This window comes from Eptatretus burgeri, chromosome 4 (genome assembly GCF_056783735.1).
Source record: "Eptatretus burgeri isolate ZD-2024b chromosome 4, Ebu_testis_v1, whole genome shotgun sequence".
Taxonomy (NCBI): domain Eukaryota; kingdom Metazoa; phylum Chordata; class Myxini; order Myxiniformes; family Myxinidae; genus Eptatretus; species Eptatretus burgeri.
This window is the reverse complement of record NC_140964.1, coordinates 63,230,525-63,254,426: the sequence shown is the minus strand read 5'-3', so window position 1 is coordinate 63,254,426 and position 23,902 is coordinate 63,230,525. Positions and strand designations below refer to the sequence as shown.

Sequence of the window (23,902 nt, the reverse complement as noted above, 5' to 3'; positions counted from 1 at the left end):
GGCCTTAAGGGGTGAATACTTTTGTAGGTCACTGTGCATGAAAACTTCAAACATGCAGATCATTAATTGAGTGAAAGTTGAGTTCACTTTAAAGCACCATTTTCTTCTTTCATATGCAGCACCTGGCCACGGGTGGCATCCTTTTCTGGGGGTGCAGCTGTGCTGCTAATGTAGTGCCCCATATCAGCTAGAGCAGAAATTCATCATTTGTTCATAGTGCAGGTGATAACTTGTCTACTCTTTGCGAAGAACACCGTGGGGTCTATAATGTCCACCAACTAATGCCAGCTGATGGGATGGCCAGTTTAACATCCATCCAAGGGATGACACACACACACACACACACACACACACACACACACACACACACACACACACACACACACACACACACACACACACACACACACACACACACACACACACACACGCCTCGCCCGATCTGTGAAATTAAAACACCATGACAGCAGAAATTGATTCAGTCTAATGCAGCTACAGATAAAGACCAAGTAAGCACTTGTGCATGTTGAAGGATAACTTTAGTGTAACTAAACATAAAATATGATCGTTTTACAAAAAACAATGCAATATATGGTTGAACCAACACATTGTTGCTCCCTTAAACAGACACACAGCTTGTGGGAATAGAACGTTTGCACTCACTGTGCAGAAGACAATCATACGTGCTGCGGTCTCGACTCCCAAGAGACTCCCAGAATGCCATAGGTTCTGCCCCCTCTCCAAACTCATGCAGTGTGAAGGTCGCCTCTCTCTCTATTTCACAGTCCATTGGAGGTCTGTGGCAATATCAACCTCATAGGTCTCTCTCCACACCTACTCAAGAGACTATACACTCATGCATGTGAATTATCAGACTAAAATATGCAATTTGGTGTCTGTCTGTCTGTCTGTTTGACCATGATACATTCGGTAGTTACTTATCCAATCTCAACCAAACTTAACAGGAGGACAAGGGGTCACAGGATGGAGGTTGCAGCAACTTCATTTGCCCCCTCCCCAAGAAGGTTTTCCACCTTGAGCGAAATCTGTGTTCAGGTTTATATCTGTTAAGATAAGCTAATCATGACGTTTTTCCAAGGTCTTTAAAAGCTGATATTCGAAATCTGATTCCATATTTGACAATCAGAACTCATGGCTTCAATAATTATGTTGAAATCTAGTGTGAAATCAGAAAAAAATTTCAGTAAAGAGCGATTGTTGTTTTTAACCAGATATAACTAAATAATAGGCTCTGGCAGGATGCGAGGAAAAATGGCTCCAAACAGAAGTGTTACATTCACAATCCATGACTATTGTAAGTTTTCTCTTCAGTGTGAAAAACACAAAAAGTGATTATTAAACATATCATCTAATGTCAAAAGGTTGCAGCCCATGTTCTGAGGTGTTCTGAGGTCACAGGTGTTCTGAGGCATACAGTTTGTGTTGGCCCCAGGCTTCAAGCCTTCCAGCCCAAAATAGGATAATTCGTTCATGGCTCATTGGAATTGGAATCGATTTAAGCTATATAGACATGATGTATTATACATGCACATAAGCAATAGAAGCCATGTTTTGGCTTCATTATAGAACCTGAATTGTTTTTATTTTTTGAGGCAGCAAGCAATCAAGCCAGCGTTCTGCACCTATACACCGCCTGCATAAAAAAATTCAGAAGCGAACGAGGATGTGCTCATACATCGCATTCACCCGCGTTGTTTAAAAAAAATATATTATTTTGCGAGCAATCGAGGCTATGAGGCCCCGCGAGGAGGAGTGATGGAAGCGACATTTTTTAATGATATCATGATGATAGGCTCGGATGATAGGGTAAGGGTTAAAATAGTGCGATATGGCATTAACTCCAAAATGGCCGATGTGTCCCTTACATCACTCCTCCTTGCGGCGCCTCATATGCTCACACACCATAAGTTTGTGCATCTCACATTAATGCCTGAAGCACATCAAAGAAATATCGCCTAACGGTTTCACCCGTTCATGTTTAGTATCTAATCTTCACCCGTTCCCCATTCCCCTGTTGCAAATAATTAATCAGGCGTCATCCATAACTTTGCGCGTATTCTGTATTGTAATCCTCTGTGATGTGTTGAGTTTTGTGCACCCGTCATTTGACCGGCTTTTCCTCTAATCTCCAAAATTGGATAAAAAAAAATATCCTTACATTAGTGGATGATAAATGGGGCTTCTGGGACACCCAATGAAATGAATGGGGTAAAAGGGAAAAACTTTCTGACCCAAGCCCCAAAAGCCCAAAATAGGAGACTGATTTTCTCCCCACCTATCCCCTTCCCTCCCATACAAGCAAATGTAAAATTGAGACGATGAAAGATTGAGACTTACTGATTAAAGCTCTTCTTCCCCCCAACATAATCACAGTCCTTTTATATTTTCATTCCACTCAAAGAGCGAACCAACGAATATTTGCCCATGTTCTACTTTAGGGAATAACTTAATATTCTTATAACATTCATTTCCATTGAGTATATTCACAAAGAGTAACTTGGAACTTGGTTCTTGGTATAAGTGTCTTTGTTGTGCAGAAATGAAATGATAAACTTCTCTTAATGCTCTTATTTGACCACCTCCTGAGCCACACATTATTTTTTATAAGCCACGCCCACTTTTCATAAGCCCCGCCCACTTTCCCAAAACGCCACCCTCTTTTGTGAGGTCCACCTACTCTAGCATCATTTCCAGTTAATCTCTGACTCACAAGGCTTGCCTGGGCTTGCCCAGGGAATTTCCAAGGAAACCACACCCACCAGTCTTTCTATATAAAGGCTTGAAACCCAGACTGAATTTAAACATATTTTTACTTTTACTGAGAATGGACTGCTGTGCTGAGCTTGAGTGGGATGACTTTGGAGTTCCTTGGAGTTCTACTACTTGGATGGAACTAAACCTTCAAGTTGAACTGGATTCAAACCAATTATCTGTTGAGGTAAGATTTTCTTTTCCTATTTACAGAGTTTTAATCAAGCATATAATCATTTAATAATTAAATCACTTAATTAATACATTAATATTTTCGCTCACAGGAAATTGTATCAGAAATACAAAATGAAAATACTGCTTTTGCCACAACTTGGGGCAAAATTGTTGGTTTGGTTGAAGACCTTGTGAGCAACCAAGACCCAAGGAACGAGCTCGACCTTGATGACCCAACCAAAGAGTTATACCTTGGAGACCCACAAAATCCTGAAAAAGAGTTTTACATCGATGGTACTCATTATGAGTTATCAAGACAATACCCACTGAACAAGTTATACTTTGATGAACCAGAATATAAGTTTTACCTCTGAGACTCACAAAGAAAAAAAAAAAATAAAAAAAAATCAGTAAATGAGTTATTCTTGGTGGTTTTAAATATGAAACCTACCTCAGAGACCTCACAAATTTTGAAAAAAAATCAGTAAATGAGTTCTGCCTTGATGGTTTAAATCACTACCTTGGAGACTCGGGAAAAGGGTTCTGCCAAGATGATTCTAAATATGGAACCTACCTTGGAGACTCACAAATTTTGAAAAAAAAAAAATCAGGAAATGAGTTATCCCTTGGAGACTTTGTAAGTTGGTTTTATTTTGGAGACTTGAAATGTGGGTTCTGGCTTGATAACACAACGTGATACATATCTTGGAAACTCAACAGGAATGTGGTTATACCTTGGAGACTTGGAAAGTTGGGTTTATTTTGTTGACTTGAAATGTGGTTTCTACCAAGAAGACTCTTGGGGATCTAAACCTATCGATGTAGTTCTTTGTTGGATGGTGCTTGATGAGAGCAATATCAAGAAAGTTCTGGGAAGAAAGTGCAGGAAAGTTCTTACTCCCCCTTTCTACTTCATCAAACTTGAAAGCATTAAAAGACAGAATTGGAAGAAGAGAAAAAAAAAATATATATATATATTGTTGAAATACGTATTAAAAAAAAAATATATATATATATATATATATATATATATATATATATATATATATATATATATATATATATATATATATATATATATATATATATAATGTTGGACTCAGGTTGGGTTAGGGTTTAGGGTTGGGATTTTGAATGTGAGGGTTAGGGTGGGTTAGGGTTGGGTTGGGTTGGGATTTTGAATGTGAGGGTTAGGGTGGGTTTGGGTTGGGTTGGGATTGGGTTAGGGTGGGTTAGGGTTGGGTTGGGATTTTGAATGTGAGGGTTAGGGTGGGTTAGGGTTGGGGTTGGGTTGGAGTTGGGATTTTGAATGTGAGGGTTCGGGTTTGTTTGGGGTTGAGATTTTGAATGTGAGGGTTAGGGTGGGTTTGGGTTGGGTTAGGGTTTGGGGTTGGGATTTTAAATGTGAGGGTTAGGGTGGGTTAGGGTTGGGATTTTGAATTGGAGGGTTAGGGTGGGTTAGGGATGATTATGCTCCCTGTTATATCTATATATCTATATATCTCTATCTCTATATCTCTATATCTCTATATCTCTATATCTCTATATCTCTATATATATATATATATATATATATATATATATATATATATATATATATATATATATATATATATATATATATATCTCTCTCACACACACACACACACACACACACACACACACACACACACACACACACACACACACACACACACACACACACACACACTAAGCCTTGACTATGTAGTTGAGGATTCTGTGTTTGGGGTTAACAGATCTAATAATGTCCCCTTGACACACATTATATATATATATATATATATATATATATATATATATATATATATATATATATATATATATATATATATATATATTTAAAAACCCTCGGCAGATGCCACCTGTTATACACCTCAGCCTTGGTCCTCGAGTGTCCATAAAGGTGTATATTAGAGGGGAGTGAAGCGCCAACCAATTGCCCCCATGAGTATTGTCTGCTTAGTTTTGTCTTTTGTAATTACTGTGAATAAAATGAACCTAAAATCTCTTTCCCTTCTAAATCATATAATTTGTAAGTCCAAGGAACTGTACCGACGACATCAACAATTTAAAAAAGTTAATTTGTCCTTCGCTTGGTATAACCTTTTTCAAAATGAGATTTCCACCTGTGTATTCTTACTATATCAACAACTTTGAACTTAGGCTTTCTGACATTAATCTCTTTTTCATATTCTAATTTTGTAAATGTTTCTGATGGCTTAGTTTTCGTTGAGGTGTGAATCATGTCATTGTACTTATCTACAATGTCCTGAATTAAAGACAACCATTGTTGAAAACCGAGTTGAGTGAACTTTTTATATAGTCTCTTTTAAAGTGCGATTGAAATGCTCAATAACAACTGCTTTTCCTTCATTAAAGGTGCTATATAATGTAATTCTGTTATTCTTAAGAAAATTCATAAATATTTTGTTGTAGAACTCTGTACCCTCATCAGTCCACAATTTTTTGCTTTTCTCTTGCTTTTATTAAATATCTGTTGAAAGGCTAACATAAGAGTATTACCTGTTTTGTTTTTTTAAAGGGGCAACCCACGCATATCAACTCCTCAAATCAATAACGGTTAAAGCATACTTGTACCCCTTATCAAAAGAATGGTTAAGTGATTACCAACAGTCACTCAATATAAAAGGTAAATCTCCAGAAAAACTACTTACTACATTAAATGATAAAGAAAGTCATGTTTTGCATCAAAGGAACTTGAGACAATATTTATCTGCTGGGTTGAGAGTGAGGAAAATTCATAGGATTTTGAAATTTTAACAAAGTCATTGGTTAAAGAAGTATATTGATTTTAATACAAAAAGGAGAACAGAAGCAAAAACAGATTTTGAGAAAGATGTTTATAAATTAATGAATAATGCTGTATTTGGAAAGACTATGGAAAATGTTAGGAATCGATAAAACATAAGACTTGCTAAATCTTGGAAACAGGCTTCAAAGTTAATTAATAGACCAAGTTTTGAGTGAGCGGAGGTGTTTTCAGAGAACTTTTGTGCTATTCATTTGAAGAAAGAGAGTATTGAAATGGATGAACCTATTTATATAGGAACAACAATTCTTGACTTGTCAAAGTCGTTAATGTATGACTATTACTATAATAATATAAAATCAAAGTATAAGGATAATGTGTCATTGTTAGATATGGATACAGATCGTTTTATATTAGAAATTAAGACAAGTGATGTATATGATGATATGATTGATATCTATGATACAAGTAATTATAAGTCAGGTGACGTGTTGTTTTCGTCAAAGAATAAAAAGGTTATTGGTAAGTTTAAAGATGAATTGGGTGGGAAGGTCATGAGTGAATTTATCTGATTGAGATCAAAGTCCTATGCTTTCACGTATATTGATAATAATAACATTGAAAGGTGTGATAAGAAGCTAAAGGGAATAAAGTAAAATATAATCAAGGAAACAATAAACTTTAAACATTATTCCAACTGTTTAACCTTAAAGAAGGAAGAGTGCAGAAAAATGAATACAATAAGAAGTTATAGACATCAATTATATATAGAAGAGATAAATAAGAAAGCATTAGGAGCTTTTGATGATAAAAGATATATTTTAGAGAATGGAATCAATAGTCTCCCTTATGGTTATAAGTATGTGTTAAGATATTGGTTTGGGAATTTTAACAGGCTACCGCCATCTTTTTACTGATTTATAAATGAGAGAACCAAGCAATTACCAAACCAAAGAGTGGAGATGTAATCACCCTTGGTATTTAAATGGGAAACCTAAAGAATGTGAGAAATACCAAATCAGTCTTATTGAAGAAATAACCGGGATAAAAGTAGATAAAACAAATAAGTGGATAAATTTTATTACAAATAAGTTGGAGGATGTAAAGAAAGAAAAAAAAATGCTTGAATGGACTGAAAACTTTGATGGTTATCAATTAAACAATGGAAAAACAATTTACTACAATCTCAAAATGATATGTGGCTCAGGAGGTGGTCAAATAAGAGCATAAAGAGAAGTTTATCATTTCATTTCTGCACAACAAAGATACTTATACCAAGAACCAAGTTCCAAGTTATTCTTTGTGAATATACTCAATGGAAATGAATGTTATAATAAAATTAAGTTATTCCCTGAAGTAGAACATGGGCAAATATTCGTTGGTTCGCTCTTTGAGTGGAATGAAAATATAAAAGGACTGTGATTATGTTGGGGGAAAGAAGTGCTTTAATCAGTAAGTCTCAATCTTTCGTCATCTCAGTTTTACATTTGCTTGTATGGGAGGGAAAGGGATAGGTGGGGAGAAAATCAGTCTCCAATTTTGGGCTTTTGAGGCTTGGGTCAGAAAGTTTTTCCCTTTCCCTCCATTCATTTGAATGGGTGTCCTGGAAGCCCCATTTATCACATCTATTTGCATTGGATAAAAACAAATTGAATAAAAATAAATCCTTACAAAATATAAAGTAATAGTTCAATTCACAGCTCGGTAATGTGATTGTTCAATGCTCAGATCGTTACACTTGCTCCAATGTTCTTGACGACATCACATTCTTACCTCAGATTGCTCTCAGTAGAATGTGGCTTTATTCACAGCTCATCATAACAATATAAAACCCTTCCTCCTGATGATGCAACACGATGTCATAGCTGAAATCAGAATCAAAATTTCCTTCCCCTGACTGGAAAGGGCATCTTTTTTTTTTACGTCCGACGAAGGATGAACAGCAGTGTAAATCACATCTATCTGTTCAACACATTTGCATAATGTTCAATGTTCATGATCTGTTTGAGTGCGGTCAGTGGGAGTCTCAGCCTTACTCACCATATTCATTACATGTAAGTACATGTAAAGTTTGTTACCCATCAATTACTTCAAATTATACAGCTTAGAGGGAAATTATAGGTGTCAGATCATAAGATCAACACAATCGTATTACAAGTGCTGACAGAACTACACAAGGAAGGATGTTTCATCACAAGGAAGGATCATCTTCAGGCATCAAGGAGTTGATGAGACTGTGTACAAAAATCTGATGTAAAGACATTAGTGTGTCATGCATATTTTGTGTGGAATACACCACACACTCTTGTGTACAGCCTTGTGGCTGCTTGTTGCATCCTTTGTTTGGGACACAGCTATGCTGCTGATGCAGTGCCCCTATTACCAGTACACCAGTGCTCATTTCACACCTCAGAAGGATGACAGGCTGAGTCAATCCCACCCGGTGTTAATTCAGCAGCCAACAGGGCTCAAACTCAGAACCCTAGGATTCCAAGCCAGCCACCCTAACCGCTAAGCTAACACCAGGCTTTGTGTGGAGTGATATAACCTTTTGGATGATACTCGTAAAGGTCGTCTCATAAATCCACCGACATGAGCATGATGTGCTCATGGTAAGTCATGAGCATTTTCAAGGCTAGAGTCCATCTTGGACAGTTTCCACCTCTGTCACAGCAGTGCAGAAGTTTTAAGAAGTTGAGAAGCTGTGGGAATCGAACCCAAACAAGTGAGGGCAATTGGACAACACTTTACCCACTCCACTACCAAGTCACTCCATTGCTTGTAAAAGCCAGTTCATAATCGAGTTTTATGGGGTGTTTGAAATGAGGAACTTGTAAATGTCAGCATACGTCGAGAAACATGTCAGATGCAGTTGTAAAATGTGTAACGATGTGCAGAACTCACGCGCCATGCAGCTGTGCCAGCGCTCTCCGACTCAGGTTTCGATTCCCCGCCGAACTCCGGCAGCCATGCCACAAATGGAGATTCCTCCTGCGCATGTCCAGCAGGAGCATGGATGCTCGAGAACGCAAGCTCTGGGCCTCACAAGGTGTCTCCAACAGGCAGCCTTCACCCGGGAGGTCCCCACATACACAGAACAGCCTTGGCCCATCTGAATAAAATATACCATACCATTTACTTCACATACTTATGCTGCACTTACCAAGTTGTTTGCCATTAAAAAAATGAAAACATTTCGATTTCTTTGCTAAATATTCTTTGCTAAACAGTTGGTGAAACATCAAAATACAAATGTCGAACAACAAATGCGTTGTGAATTTAAATTTTAAAATACTGTTACATTTGGAGTGGGTATGAATTAGGTAGCACGTTAAGTTAGCGTGGTTCATGTGTTCATGTAGGTTAGAGCATTTTCTGCAACAAGGGACCTGATAGAGTAAAGTTCTCCAGTTATTATGTATGCTGTGATAGGCAGTATAGTTGACAAAGGCATTAGACAGGAAATTGTAATTTGTACGTGTACTCTTTATGAAGCAGAGGCAAGGCACCGGGTGAGGTGAGGAGAGGGTGGTACCAGAGTGGTTTTAACTGTGTATCCATCCTGTGTGTGGCTCTTAAAAGTCCCCCCCCCTGTCCCTCAATGGTATGAGGGGTGCTGTGATGCCAGCCAACCCACATGATGACACCGCGTGGGCAACTGAGTGCCACTTCATTGGCGGAGTAATGTGGTCAACGAGGGCTGTGGGGCAGGTGATAAAAGGGGCCACACACAGACACAGGGAGTCAGTTAGACGAGTCAGTTTAAGAGGACGGAAACCCGTTGGAGTCGGGGCAGCGTGCCAGTGGCTTGCGCTTTCTTTCTCTCTGCTTCTCTTCTCTTTGTCTCTCTCTCCTTAGTGCCATGGCTGTGGGGCTACCCATGCCTTTAGAGCTACTCATACTGATTGCCTTGGAGCCTGCATCCATCCGCATATCCTTAAAGACCTTGCCTCTCCTCCCCCCCCCCACCCTCATGCATTGTGAGAGCAAATGAGTCCATGTACTCGTGGCGACCTGATTTTCTATTACTGTGATTAAATGTGCATTTATATTTTTCCAGGCTGATACGATGGCTTTGAGAGGTATGCATAGTCACCTCGAGGCTGTCTCGCCTGGGTTCGAATCTCAACCCAGGTGTAAACTGTCATCCCGATGTTTCACAGGCAGGTTGATTAATAAATGTGTGTGCTGCCCCTTGAATGGATGTTAAACTGGCATACCGTCTGCCAGCATTTGTTGGTGGATATTGAAGATCAAACGGTGTCTTTCGCGAAGAGTCAGCAAGATATTGCCAACACCCTGAATGAATACCAAATTCCTGCTCACCTACCACTGAGAGAGGGATGGAAAACCACGCAGCAGGACTCCAAACCAATAAACTGCTTCAGCAGAACCGATGCTCTGTCACACAGAGTACTGTATAATACATCGCATTATTTATTCCCATTCATTCGTTTCAGCCTGTATCTCATCTCAGGATTATCCATTCACGTGTCTTGTGGCTCCTTTCAATAAATCTGTTACTTCTTAAGAATATGTCATCTGATTGCTGCCTTCTCACTCACACACAAACCGTTTCGGTCTTGTTTTTGATTAATCCTTGGTGGAGATAAACATCGGTAAGGAAAATTTGTTTTAAGAGACCAGCGAGATTTAGATCTCGATGTGGAGGTGGTGGGGGGGGGGGCGGGCTATGCTACATTGTCTGCTCAACGTCGTTTCATTCGATTCAGACATTTGCAAAGCACGTTGCTTCAGCGCAGCGTGGACGGGTTGGCAGACCTCATTGACACAACAATACATTCCACTGAACAAATGTTATTTGCGAACGCAGCATTAAATTAAGTAAATTGATAAACTCAAGTCACAAGTTGAATAATAGAATTGTAAAGGGATGGGGATAAGAGACTGGTGTCATGTACGAAATGACCTTTTCCTGTATATCAATTCCGAGTGCTGCAGAGACCCTTCTCCAGCTCCCCCAACCATCCATACCCAGACCCTCTTAGAGGTTCAGAGAGGCCTGGGCCACTTCCAGGTTTTGAGGCCCATGGCCATAATAATAAAACAAATGACAAGTGAAAAAAATAACCATAGGACCACCAGTAGCTGAAATAAAACAAGCATACAAACAAACATGCATCCATACATACATGGGGAGCATGCGCCACAGTGAGTCGCTGCATCCACTTTCTGCCGGCACTCCAGTGACCTCCGTCTGGCCACCCCCAGGCAGATACCTGGCCTATCTCCATCTCTTTAGGGATAGGACATTCCAGGCCCCCACCTGATGGGACCGCCTTAGGTTAACCCGAGGAGATCACCGACTGGTGGACGACACCTTAGCACCTCCCCACTACACACCACTGAGTGTGTTTTTGTGGAGTGAAGTGTTTTTATGCTGGCTGTAGTGCAAATCCTGCAACCAACCTCCTAGGAAAGGTAATCCACTGCAGGAGGACATCCGCAGATGCAGTTGGACATGAGATCTGGATGGCCGTTGGCAGGTTTTTTGACAGGTTTTTGACCCTTTGACAGGTTTTTTTTTGTTTTTAGTCCTGATGGGTGTCCATATCCATATCCCCTCAAAATATCCATATCCGTACACCTGCCTGATGTCCATATCCATGCACCCTTTTAAACTCAAAAAATAGTGAAATATAATTTGAACATTTTTTTTTAAAATTATCTCTGCCACCTAAGGTGGACAGAGATTATGTTTTCACCCCTGTTTGTCTGTTCATTTTTCTGTCTGTCTGTTTGTGAGCAGAATATCTCAAAAAGTTATGGATGGATTCGGACAAAACTTGGTAGACACATTGGGTGTGTGACAAGGATGAATTGATTTGATTTTGGTGACGATATGTATCCGGATCCGGATAAAAGTAATTTTTTTCAATTCCAGAAGTTATTCTTCACCATTGAGGGATAAGGCCAAAAACAATATATAGCACGATATCTCAAAATGTTGCAGACAGGTTATCACAAAACTATGTGGATGAGTTGGTTAGGTGAGAAGAACAAACCGATTTGATTTTGGTTCAGGTCTGGATGCAGATCCGGCCTATCAGTGGGATATAAAATGTAAACTATTCAGCATGGTGGAGGTATGCGCTCCACTGAATGCCGTTCTAGTTTAACAAATTCTTTTCGAGCCTTTTTCTGTACAAATGAGAAACTTAACAAATGCCAAAAAAAAGTAGTATCCAAATTTGAGGCCCCTATTTGAGCTTGATCAAATGGCCCTCAACCTCTGATTGGTCCTGTCCCTACCTACCCCCCAAAACAGCATACCCAACAGGGAACATTTTGGAGTGGAGAACAAATTTAATAGCAGTGTCTCAAGAGTGTTAATATACTCAATTCCCTTGGCGAGCTGAGAAAGTGACGTTTCCATGTCATGCTGGCTGGTTCAATGCTGTGCTGATAAGCGCTGACAAAACTTTGAGATCAATGTTTTCACAATTTCAAACTTGTGCAGAAGAAACAGGAGAACATGTCAAGCAAGCACCATCTCACATGGGAAAACAAGTCGAAAGGTGAACAGATTCCAGTCTGTGTGGCAATCCGTTTGCCTCCTCTTATTCCCTCGAGAGTTTGCTGAACAATTTCACGATTATTGTGGGTACGAAGAAGGCCCTCACATTGTCCTGTCAGGTGTTTGAAAGAGAAGGGAAGGAGGAGGTCTGGAGGGAAGAAGGGACGAGACTCTCGTGAATGATCAAATCTGTGAACATCGTGATTGTATTCATCATAAAAATGAAGCAGTTCCTTTGTGAACACATATGGTTCCCCGAGATAGACTGGGTGCAGTGTGAAGTAGGCAATTGTCCGCTGTGTCAAAGAGCAACTCAGAGTTATTGACTTATTGTCATCGGTCCGCACCCCAAACAATGTCTCCTCTGCCCGAGGGCCTGTGGCTCGAACTGTCTTTGGACCTCTGTGGATCTTTTCTCCAGCAGTGATTATGCCATGGTCATCATTGATGCCGATAGTCTATTTTCAAAGGTCAAAGTTCTTCAGTCCACATCTACAAACACTGTAATTTCTCACTCGGTACTATATTTGCTCGGCAAGGAATATTGTGTGTGGTTCACACTGACAATGGGCCACCTTTCAACCTGGATATGTTTTGGAACTTCACCGAATATATCGGTTTTGACCACAGAAAGATAAACTCCTCTGTGGACACATGTGAAAGGTATTGTTGAACGATTCATGCAGACTTTGTCCAAGGCAGTCAGGACTCCTCAGTCCAAGTTCAAGGACTGAACTGGAAGCAACAGCTCTTTAGTTTTCTCCATCAGTATCGAGCAATACCCTACTTTCTCATACATTTGGACATTCATTCCCTGACCAATCGGTTCGCTCCAGAGACGAGTCTCCCAAGAAGAGAATGCAGTCGATTGCTGACCGACACGATCATGCCACTGCACAGCCCATCTTGGAACCCGGCGAACATGTTCTCATGAAGCAACTGCGTCAGAAACAACTCTCTATGCCATATGACCCACGACCATTTGAAGTGATCAATTGACATGGTAGCATGATCACTGCACGACAACCTCACAAGCCGATAACTTGTAATTTGTCATTCTTCAAACCCATCCCTCCATTATGCTTACCTCTCGAACCTCAAGACTTGCCTAAGGATAGGAGAATGATGTAGGTGCCAATTGTAATGATGGAGACCAGCCTATACATTAACCACACCCCATGGACTCTGGGCCAATACTGGCAGACTTAAATGTTGAAAATCCTTCATGTCCCATAGACTGAACCTGCAGATGTTAATGTGCATCCCGCAGTATCTTCCAGAAGGTCAACATGTATTCAACGTCAACCGGCTCATCTGGAGGACTGTGTCTGCCATTAGGGTGTTTTGACGGTCATACATTGTGGAAGGATGTGGCATTGATGGAGGGCGCGGTTCTAGTAGAGGTGAGTGTCATTGAGGTGAGCAATTTTGGCTTGAGGCTGGAAGACGGGCATGGAGAGAGTACATCCCACAATGGGGGCTCCTTTGGGGTGACGTGGTAGATGGGTCGCTCGGGTGTCAGGTTGGCTGGGCATGGTGGTGTTCGGCCCACAGCCGGTTGTGGTTCCAGGACATTAAAACCGAAGGTAGTAAGGGAGAACACCGAGCAGATGTCACTTGATAAGTGCAAAGCCAAGGACAAATCCACAAATGCTAATAAACAATGCATTGGATGTTGTATGTGGGTGATGTTCGGGTTGGTGGAGACTGTGGGAGGTCTTTCCTGTTACAAATGCTTAGAGGTGGCTCGTTTAAGAGCTTTGGGAGACAAAATGAGGAAAGGGTTAACATATTTGCTAGATTTGTCAGAGGGTGGGGGATCAATTTGAAGAGAGTCGGTTATGTTTGTTGGTTGGATCTACGAAAGGTGCACACATTGGTGAGGATGCAGGTGGCATGGGAGTGCCGCAGGTGTGGGTGGCCTGGGGGTACGGAGGGTGTGGGCAATGATGGGAGTACTGCCTGTGCTGTGGGCATTGGAAGTGCAGAGGGAGTGGGCAACAGAATGGGCGATGGGTGAGGTGGGGTGGAAGGTTGTGTGGGTGAGGCTGCTGTCGTTGGGGGAGGGGGATAGGTGTTTAAATGGGTGTGATGGCATTGGGGTCGCGGTTGATGCGGTCAGTGTATGGGTGCTCCAGGTGCAGTAAATATGAATGAATATGACAACATCCATAAGTTTACTCTTAAATGCCATTGTTCATTTATATATCTTTTATCAAACCATTGCACTGTAACTCTCATTATTTATAGTTTGTCTGTATTGTCCTGTTTGTTTATCTTTACCTCTAACACCAAAGGCGGATGGGGGTTATGTTTTTACTCCTGTTTGCCTGTCTGTGACCAGGATCTCTCAAAAAGTTATGGATGGATTCGGACAGAACTTGGTGGACAGCTTGGGTGTGTGACAAGGACAAATTGGATTCTATTTTGGAGAAGATATGGATCCGGATCGGCCACTGGAATTTTTTGAGCGATTCTTCACCATTGAGAGATAAGACCAAAAACGATATATAGCACGATAATTCAAAAAGTTTTGGACGGGTTATGACATAACTTGGTGGATGAGTTTGGTAGGTGACCAGAACAAGCTGATTAGACTTTCATTCATGTCTGGATCCAGATCTGGCCTATCAATGGGATTCCAAATGTAAACTGGTCAGCCGGCAGAGGTATGAGCTCTACGGAGAGCTGTTCTAGCTTATATTGGTGTGCTGAAATGTTTTTTTGATATTATCAGAGATTTTCCTTATTAATATCAAGCAAACCTGCTGCCAATTCCATCTTCTTGTCTCTACTTCCAAGAAGAATGACCAAGGATCCGTGGAAGAGGCGCAGAAAGGCTGCTGGCTCTTTCCCTTGAGGCACAAGCATCTGGTTGGAAGAATGGGTCAAGAGGGTTATCAACACAATGGATTGGCTTCGGAACACAGGGAAATGTTGGAATTCACCATCTTGTTTTCGTATTGTCGCATTTAATTGTTATCACAAAAGAAACTTTGCTGAATTGAACAATTGGTTGAAATTTTTTTAAGGCATTATGTTTTTATAACAGAAATTAAGTATCATGGAGGAGTTTATATATAAATCATATGCAGGACAAAGACATGAGGACGCACTACTGTAATTTAACATGAATTACAAGGACATGACTAGATGATGGACAAACCAACAAGGTAAAGTAGTCTCCGAAAGAGGTTTCGAAATTGTCGAAAATAATGTAATAATGGATTAGATCAGACTCGATTGTGTAATGGTTAGAATGTCCACTCTGTGTCGGAGAGGTTGGCGGTTTGAACCTCGGCTGAGTTATACCAAATATTTTAAAAATAGTATGTGCTGCTTCCTTGCTTGATGTTGAGCGTTAAAATGATAGAATTTGGGACAAACAACCATAGGTTGGCACCCCCCCCCACCCCCCAAAAAAATAACGCAGGCTTGGTAGCCCATTTTCCTTGTTTTCTAGTAAGGGCTTCAGGTCCCTTGTAAGGAAAAATTACATTCTAATATCAAAGAAAAACTACAGTTGCTGGTGACTAATCAAGGTTTCAAAACAGTAACAACAAAAGTTGAAATAAGGAACCGTGAAACACGATAAATTTAACATTTTTGAAACTTGCAAAATTAAATCCAACAAAAAAATGTTTTTGGTGTTAAAACAAGGAAAAAAGACAAAAGGTCATAGCTCCCATTGTTTTAGTAATTTTGCTGTACAGAGTTGAAGGGCTAGCCCATGTATATTTACAACTAAAATGGCCACCAGTCTACCAGTCGGCCGTGTTTGATCAGATCAAAAAATAAAGTTACATGCAAGTGTAGGCCATCATGCACTGTGCTTGTGCCACGTTTGAACAAAATCGGACAATGCATGTCCGAGAAATGTTTGGGGTCACGTTTAAGTAAAAAAAAATGGCTGCCAGTGGGCCATCTTGGATCTGACCTCAAAGAAAAATGACGTGCTTATGTAAACCATCATTCATTATCTACATGCCAAGTTTGAACAAGATTGGTAAATGCATTTCCAATAAATGGTTGAGGATGTGTTTGATGTCGTTTTTTTTTACAACTACAATGGATGCCAGTCTACCAGTCGGCCATCTTTGAACAGATCGCAAAATAAAGTGAGGTGCACGTGGATGCCATTATGTACTGTGCTTGTGCCAAGTTTGAATAAAATTTGGACCATGCATGTCTGAGAAATGGTTGGGGACATATTTAAGTAACAAAATGGCCGCCAGTCGGACATCTTGGATCGCATCGCGAAACAAAATGATCGGTCCATACAAGTCTGAGATATGGTTGCGGACGCATGCATGCACACGAAAATTGAGACCAAATCCATCAGACCCCATTTTGGACCAAGTCCAACGGGGGCTAATAAGCATTACTGTGGTGGTTACGTAGGATACCATCTTATTTATTTGGAAGGCTTCAATGGATCTGGTCAAAATTGTTCAACAAATAATAGCTATTACCTATTAGATACATACCAGCGATGTAAAGCTTTTAACCAGTTTGGCCTATAATGATATGTGTGTATATATATATATATATATATATATATATATATATATATATATATATATATATATATATATATATATATATATATATATATATATATATATATATTACCAGTAAAGCTATTCATAGTGAAAGAGCCATTGTGTATGTGTGTGTGTGTGTGTGTGTGTGTGTGTGTGTGTGTGTGTGTGTGTGTGTGTGTGTGTGTGTGTGTGTGTGTGTGTGTGTGTGTTTCAAGGCTTTGTCTGGAATGAACATTGTTACGAAGTTTGTTTGTAAGGAACATTGTCATGGACTGTGTGTGCGAGGAACATTGTTATGGACTCTGTCTGCAAGGAACATTGTTACCTCCACCACCGAAGGTGAAGGAGGTTATGTTTTCACCCCTTTCTGTCTGTTTGTTTGTCTGTTTGTTTGTTTGTGTACAACATATCTCAAGTCATGGACAGATCCGGATAAAACTTGGTGGACATGTTGGGTGTGTAACAAGGAAGAAATGATTCAATTTTGGTGAAGATTCGGATCCAGATCTGATAATTTTTTTAGCGATTCTTCACCATTGAGAGATAGGGCTAAACCGATATATAGCATAATACCTCAAAAAGTTGTGGACAGATTCAGACGAATCTTGGTGGACAGGTTCGGAGTGTGACCATGGCAAATTGATTCGATTTTGGTGAAGATCCTAATCCGGAAACGACTACTATAATTTTTTGCGTGATTCTTCACCATTGAGAGTTAGGGCTCAAAAACGATATATAGCATGATATTTCAAAAATGTATTGGGCTCGATATGTTCTTGTGGATCAGGCATTGCATGGCGGAGGTATGCCCTCTACCGAGTGCCCTTCTAGTTTTGGACTGTGGGCTGTGACTGTGAGGAGCATTGCGTTGTTGTGGGCTGTGTCTGCGAGAAGCGTTGTTGTGGGCCTTGTCTGCGAGAAACATTGTGTGGGCCATGTCTGTGAGTAGCGTTGTGTAGGCCGTGTCTGCGCGAAGCGTTGTCGTGGGCCATGTCTGCGAGGAGCGTTGTCGTGGGCAGTATCTGCGAGGAGCGTTGTTGTGGGCCATGTCTGCAAGGAGCGTTGTCGTGGACTGTGTCTGCGAGGAGCATTGTCATGGGCCATGTCTGCGAGGAGCGTTGTCGTGAACTGTGTCTGCAAGGAGCATTGTCATGGGCCGTGTCTGCTAGGAGCATTGTCATGGACTCATGGTCTGTCATTGTCATGGATTCATTGTCATGGTTTGGTTGTTTTTGGAGATTTCACCCCTCTATATTTTTTTTTCAAAAATTTTTTTTCCCAGTAATCATATATACTCGTTCAGCATGTACCCCATAGATACACCAGTTTTGCATATATACCAGTTGAGCAATAGTCCTGGCCATCTGGTTTGTGAAATACTTGGGGTAATCGTATATACTCCATGAGCTGCCAAGCCTATTTAAAATTGGGATGTTGTGTATGATGATAATGACAATTCAATTAGGGAACAATAATTTAAATTCACTGAAAGATGCACCTTCATTGTGGTTTATAACATTGGAAGGTCCGGAAGGTTATACGTGACTTTCAAGATGTTCAACGCGCATGTGCAGAGACCCCCAGCACCAGGCTTCATGGGGGCAGCTGAACGTATATTGTGCATGCCAGATAAGAATTGTTTCCTAAAATGACTCACAAAGTTTCTTTGAAAAAACGAAAATACTTGGAAACATACCTGTGAGAAAGCGGTGTGGCTCTGCACAATAAAAGATTTGAACTTCATGAACTCGCCCAAAAAGCTGATAGCTTGCATGTCCCTGAACTGCAAACTCCCAAGGACGTGGACTAGTGCAATGCCTGAAGGTTCGTAGATGGACACATTGTCCCCAAACTTTTGACCATCACTGCCAATAAGTGTACTTTGAACCTTGTGGGATCACTTTGTGTGAACATGTTAGGCTCGGTGATTTATTTAATTGACATCTGCTATTGGAAAGATGATGTCATCATTTCCAACATTCAGGCACCATATCTGGTTTGGTTGCTTCTTTACACACCAATGGGAAGGTCGTATCTGGGGCTTGTCAATTCACAGGGTAAGTTTAAAATGATGATATTTACTATTAATCATGTTTTGGAGGAAGGGGAGGTGGGGAGAGGGAGCTGAGAGGGCTGTTCTGGAGCCACAAGAGACATTGTACTACATTTTTGCATCTATTGGTAAAAGGAGATGTGTGTGTGTGTGTGTGTGTGTGTGTGTGTGTGTGTGTGTGTGTGTGTGTGTGTGTGTGTGTGTGTGTGTGTGTGTGTGTGTGTATATGTGTATGTGTATGTGTATGTGTATGTGTATGTGTGTGTGTGTGTGTGTGTGTGTGTGTGGGTGTGTGTGTGTGTGTGTGTGTGTGTTTGTTATATCTACAGCTGCCACTCAGCAATTGCATAAACACGAAAAGGTAAGAACTTGACACCTCTCATCCACAGACATTTCTCGTGTTCCTATGTTTCCATGAGTCTGATTTGTGTTCAGGAACATAACAATTAGAGTTAACCATTTCGAAATTGCCACACTTTCATTTAAATGCTGAAACTAATGATTAAAAAATAATTTGAATTACACATTTTCCGCTAGCAACAGCAGGAACAGGTGCTCGTCTCAATGTAAACATACACAGAGCGCATGCGTAAAAGACCTCGTTTTGCATTCATATGTTATTTTGAAAGTCACGTATTAAATTGTCCCAAGCTTCAGCACCAAAAATATCATTTTTTTTCATGACGAGCTCTTCGGTGCTACCAAATGATGAACAACTGAGTGATACTTCAAATCTGAAGCATGGTGCTGCTTTATAGTCATCTAATAAGTGTTCCTTTTCATGCCACACCATTACCTCCTCACCTTGGACTTACAGCCACACTTGTGAAGCAGAGTCTCTGCCATTGACTCATTGCTGCCTTGCAGAGCTTTCTTGCCTTGCCACAAGAACGAGGTGCAGTACTCGCTTCTACTCCCTTCTTCTGTTTCCTTTCCACCTGAAAAATGCACAGCATGAGCAAAGTGTCTAACCTGCATCTTCCAAGAATTTGACCATCGCGATGATTTTGGTTTATGACATTCTACTCCGAAATCACAAGACATGGAAGACTTCAAAATGCAGAAGGGCTTAAACATCATATATAACCCTAAAACACCTCATTGTTAGCCCTTATGGGATGCTAAATCACACACACTTTAATTAAAATACGAAAAACTGGAGATGTGGTTTCCCAGCTATCTTGATGAGTAATTGCACTTGGTTGGACCAAACTACATTCCAGTGATACTTACCAGAATTCCTGAGCTTGAATCTCCACATAACAAGGTATGAATCTCCATCATAAAAATGACCCAGTGTAGGTTGTTCCAATAAGCTGCAGCTGGTGCCGGTGATGTGCCAGATTTCTATGGATGTGGTAATAGGTTGTTTGCCAGTCAAATGGTCCAAGGCCTGATGGGTGAGGTCACGATCCGCCAGCTTGGATGTTCCAGACAGCAGTTGCCGTGCGATGGATGCCTCCTTCATTTCCCAGGATGGTGGGAAAATGGATGCAGAGTAATGTATGTATATATATATATATATATATATATATATATATATATATATATATATATATATATATATATATATATATATATATATATATATATATATATATATATATATATATACAAATAGGTTATAATAGTGTCCATGTGGGTGTGGTCATATGAGCAAATGTGTCTATCTACATATTTATGTACATCTCCCCACTCTCCCCCTTAGTACTTAATGCCAAGCGAACAGCCCAGATGAAGGTTGCACGACCATCGAAACGGTGCACCTGAGCAGTAGGAGGCTTCTTCATTTTTAATCCGGATCTAACCAAATAAAACAAGTTTTTTGTGATGCTAATGCATGTTTGAAACTATTTTTGTTTTGGAATGCAGTCGAGGCTGAAATAATTCCCCAGATCTCTCTCCATGACTTTTGTCTCTGTCATTGTCTAAGCAGATTGCATTTCACCAGTTTTGAAAAAATATATGTATGCAATGTCAAGGCTCGTATAAGAGCGAACACACTTACCATTTAACAAAAGAGGCAGGAGACAAGAGGGATGGGAGAGGGAAGCACAAAACAGTAGGGAATAGACACATGAGGAGATTTTTGGAAGGGAGAGGGATGGGGTGGGGTACACGGGGTAAACAAGAGGGACACTACAGGGACTTTCAGGAAGGAAAGTATCAAAGTAGAATTCATTCTAATTTGAGAATGCATCAAAGTCACAAGGTGATCAATATTACTGACTAGTATAAAAGCCCGTCAAAAATGATGGGTTGGAATTATTTCATTCAAAATTTTAAAGGAAACTGGAAGATTTTAATTAAAACATTACATGTAAAAATATGACACTATTTTCTTTCTTTATCATCTGGGACGTTTCGTTTTGACGGTACAGCCTCGTGAGCATGCCAAAGTCTGAAGCCTCGGCCTAGCGCCAGGTGTGCTAATATCTTCTTCATTTATGAGACATCCTACGGATGTAAATGAACACTCATTTTACTCTGTGCGCATTGCACATCACGTGTGGCGAATTTCACCTCCACTTGCCTTGTATTTATTGCTATTTAAAATAAAACGTTTCTGTATACCACCCTTGAGGCTCGGTTTGCAAAGCCACCGTCTACAATTCCAATAGAAGAGACGTAATTACTCTTTTATGGAAAATGTTTTTCGAGTTTTTTAATCCTCAAAAATAGACCGGATTGAACACAAAGACATGTTAAAAGATTGTCCTTAAAAACCCCACAAAAATCATCCTTATGAAGGAGGACAGACAAATACACACTGTTTTATATAGGTAGCTTCGTAAAACATGTCAACATAATATTGATAACCCAGTGGCGAGGTTGGCTGTCGTCATTTAGGACAAGGAAAGACCCTAAAGAGCCATAGTGTTAAATTTTATGCACAACTGAAAAGGGGGATGAAATGTGGTCCAAAGGAGTATTCTAGTTAAGTATATCATACAAGGTTTCATATACAGTGCTCCCTCGCTATATTGCGGTTCACTTTTCGCGGCTTCACTACATCGTGGGTTTCTTTCACTACATCACTACACTCTTCTTGGCTGTGCAGTACTACATTCATCTCATCATCGTCATCTTCATCATCATCAGTACTGCACAGCTATCATCATCATCATATCTTCATAGGTCAGTACCCATAATATGTTTTTTTATATGTTATAGTACAATATAGTATTTTAAAAATAATTTTTAGTCTTAGGCTTTGCAGCCCCATGAAGTCGCATTTCCGATGAAAATGTTTTAATTTTTATTTAAAATAAATGATTAAATGTGTGTGGGGAAGGTTAATAAGAGTGTGTGGATGCTGTATAATGGTTTAAAATACGTTTAAAATGTGTTTAAATATATTTAAATAATTAAATTAATATGTGGTTTCTACTTCGCAGATTTTCACCTATCGTGGGTGGGTCTATAACGCATTAACCGCGATAGGTGAGGGAGCACTGTATACACTCTAGATAGGACAACCAATACCAGTATAACTTCCCCGATGAAGGATGTTTTGCTTGATGTCGTGCCCCGTTTTCGAACAACACCTAACAAACATTTAAATCCAATCAGAAAACCCCAGAAGTTGAATTATTTGGCCTGTATATTGTCCCAGTTTGAGCAGACAGCCCTGATGATGGGGTACAAGGTCCAAATCCCACATTCTCTGTCAACTTGCCTCTTGTTTACTGATGTCCTCATCCTGCATGTGATACATGTACAATGTCCTCCATGAGTGTTAGACATTGTTGAAACAAACAAAGAACACGAAAAACGAAAACAGAACCAAGCAGATAAGAGTAGAGTTTCCAAGCTTCAAGGTTACCTGCTTACATCAAATTATTCTGACAAGTAATAATAATACAAATAATACCACTACTACTACTAATAATAATCTGAATTATCATGTTCATTTGCTCGAATAAGTTAGCAAAATCACCAATGTGAATAACATTGAATTGATCATGTCAATAAGCATTTTTTGTGTCTCACCTCCTCCTCTTCCTCAATGAGTTCTTTTGATAGGACTTCCTGCTGTACTCCTGGCCAGTCCAGAAACTTCTCTCGAAAAAGCAGCAGCTCTCGGCCCTGGTCGATCTGGCTATACACAGCCCAGTCTGGTCGGCCATTCCCACGCCTGCCATCGAGATAGTGAGATGCACTGATTCATGTTGCACTCAGGCTGTAAAACAAGCAGAGCTTCAAAGCATTACAAGAAAAATCGTATGAAATATGAAGAGAAAGAGAACTACTGGGAACAGAGGAAGAAGAGCAAAACTACAGAGAGAATTAAAGATGATAATTACTAGAGCAGATGAACATTAATACTGCATTTCAAATTTACATCCATATGTGGGGAAACAAAAGCACCATTAAGCAGTAAAAGTAACTTCAATGTGTTGGCAGAGTAGCCTAGATGTAGGCCCACTCACCTCCGAGCTGTCTAGCCTGGGTTTGAATGCTGACCCAGCTATAAACTGTCATCCTGGTGTTTCACAGGCAGGGTGATTCATCAATATGAGTGCTGTCCTTCACATGGATGTTAAACTGTGTGTACCATCCGCTGGTATTAGTTGGTGGATGTTAAAGATCCCACGGTATGCTTCGTGAAGAGTAGGTGAGCTATCACCAGCACCCTGAACAAATTACAAATTCCGACCCGAATACTCACATGCAGGGGGCACTCTCTCTCCACTGCATCGGTGGGACAACCACGCCTCAATAATGAATCAACCAGCGGGTTGAATTCAGTATTGAATCTCAGTCCAACATGCATTCACCAACATGTTCGGTTAACCCTTTGTGTGCTTTCCAGCATTGGCTCAAACACATCAGTGATGGATGGTGCTGTGTTTAAACCAATCATGGACAAGACATAACCACCTTCATATACATAACTTGGAAAGTGGCATTTGATGTTTAATTGGCATTTTAAGTGCATAATGATGTGAAGTGAAAAATGTTGATTATGATCAGCTCTCGCAACTCTCAATTTTTGAATTTCATGATGTTTGATTAGAAATGAAGAA

General features: G+C 40.2%; 1 protein-coding gene across 18 annotated transcripts in view; it reads right to left on the bottom strand.

The window, feature by feature from the left end:
• The window catches only part of LOC147028201 (supervillin-like), a 196,012-nt gene that overhangs the window by 18,951 nt on the left and 153,159 nt on the right, over positions 1–23,902 (bottom strand). For 15 of the 18 annotated variants that reach the window (XM_085878374.1, XM_085878372.1, XM_085878373.1 and 12 more), the window contains 6 exons: positions 22,866–23,010; positions 20,106–20,334; positions 19,677–19,810; positions 15,041–15,146; positions 8,642–8,849; positions 664–797 (listed from right to left, as the gene is read on the bottom strand). In XM_085878374.1, the coding sequence (XP_085734500.1) occupies positions 664–797; positions 8,642–8,849; positions 15,041–15,146; positions 19,677–19,810; positions 20,106–20,334; positions 22,866–23,010 (956 nt within the window). Of the gene's footprint in view, positions 1–663; positions 798–8,641; positions 8,850–15,040; positions 15,147–19,676; positions 19,811–20,105; positions 20,335–22,865; positions 23,011–23,902 lie in introns of those variants that run through there. The other 3 variants (XR_015057460.1, XM_085878384.1, XM_085878385.1) reach the window with 3 other exon arrangements.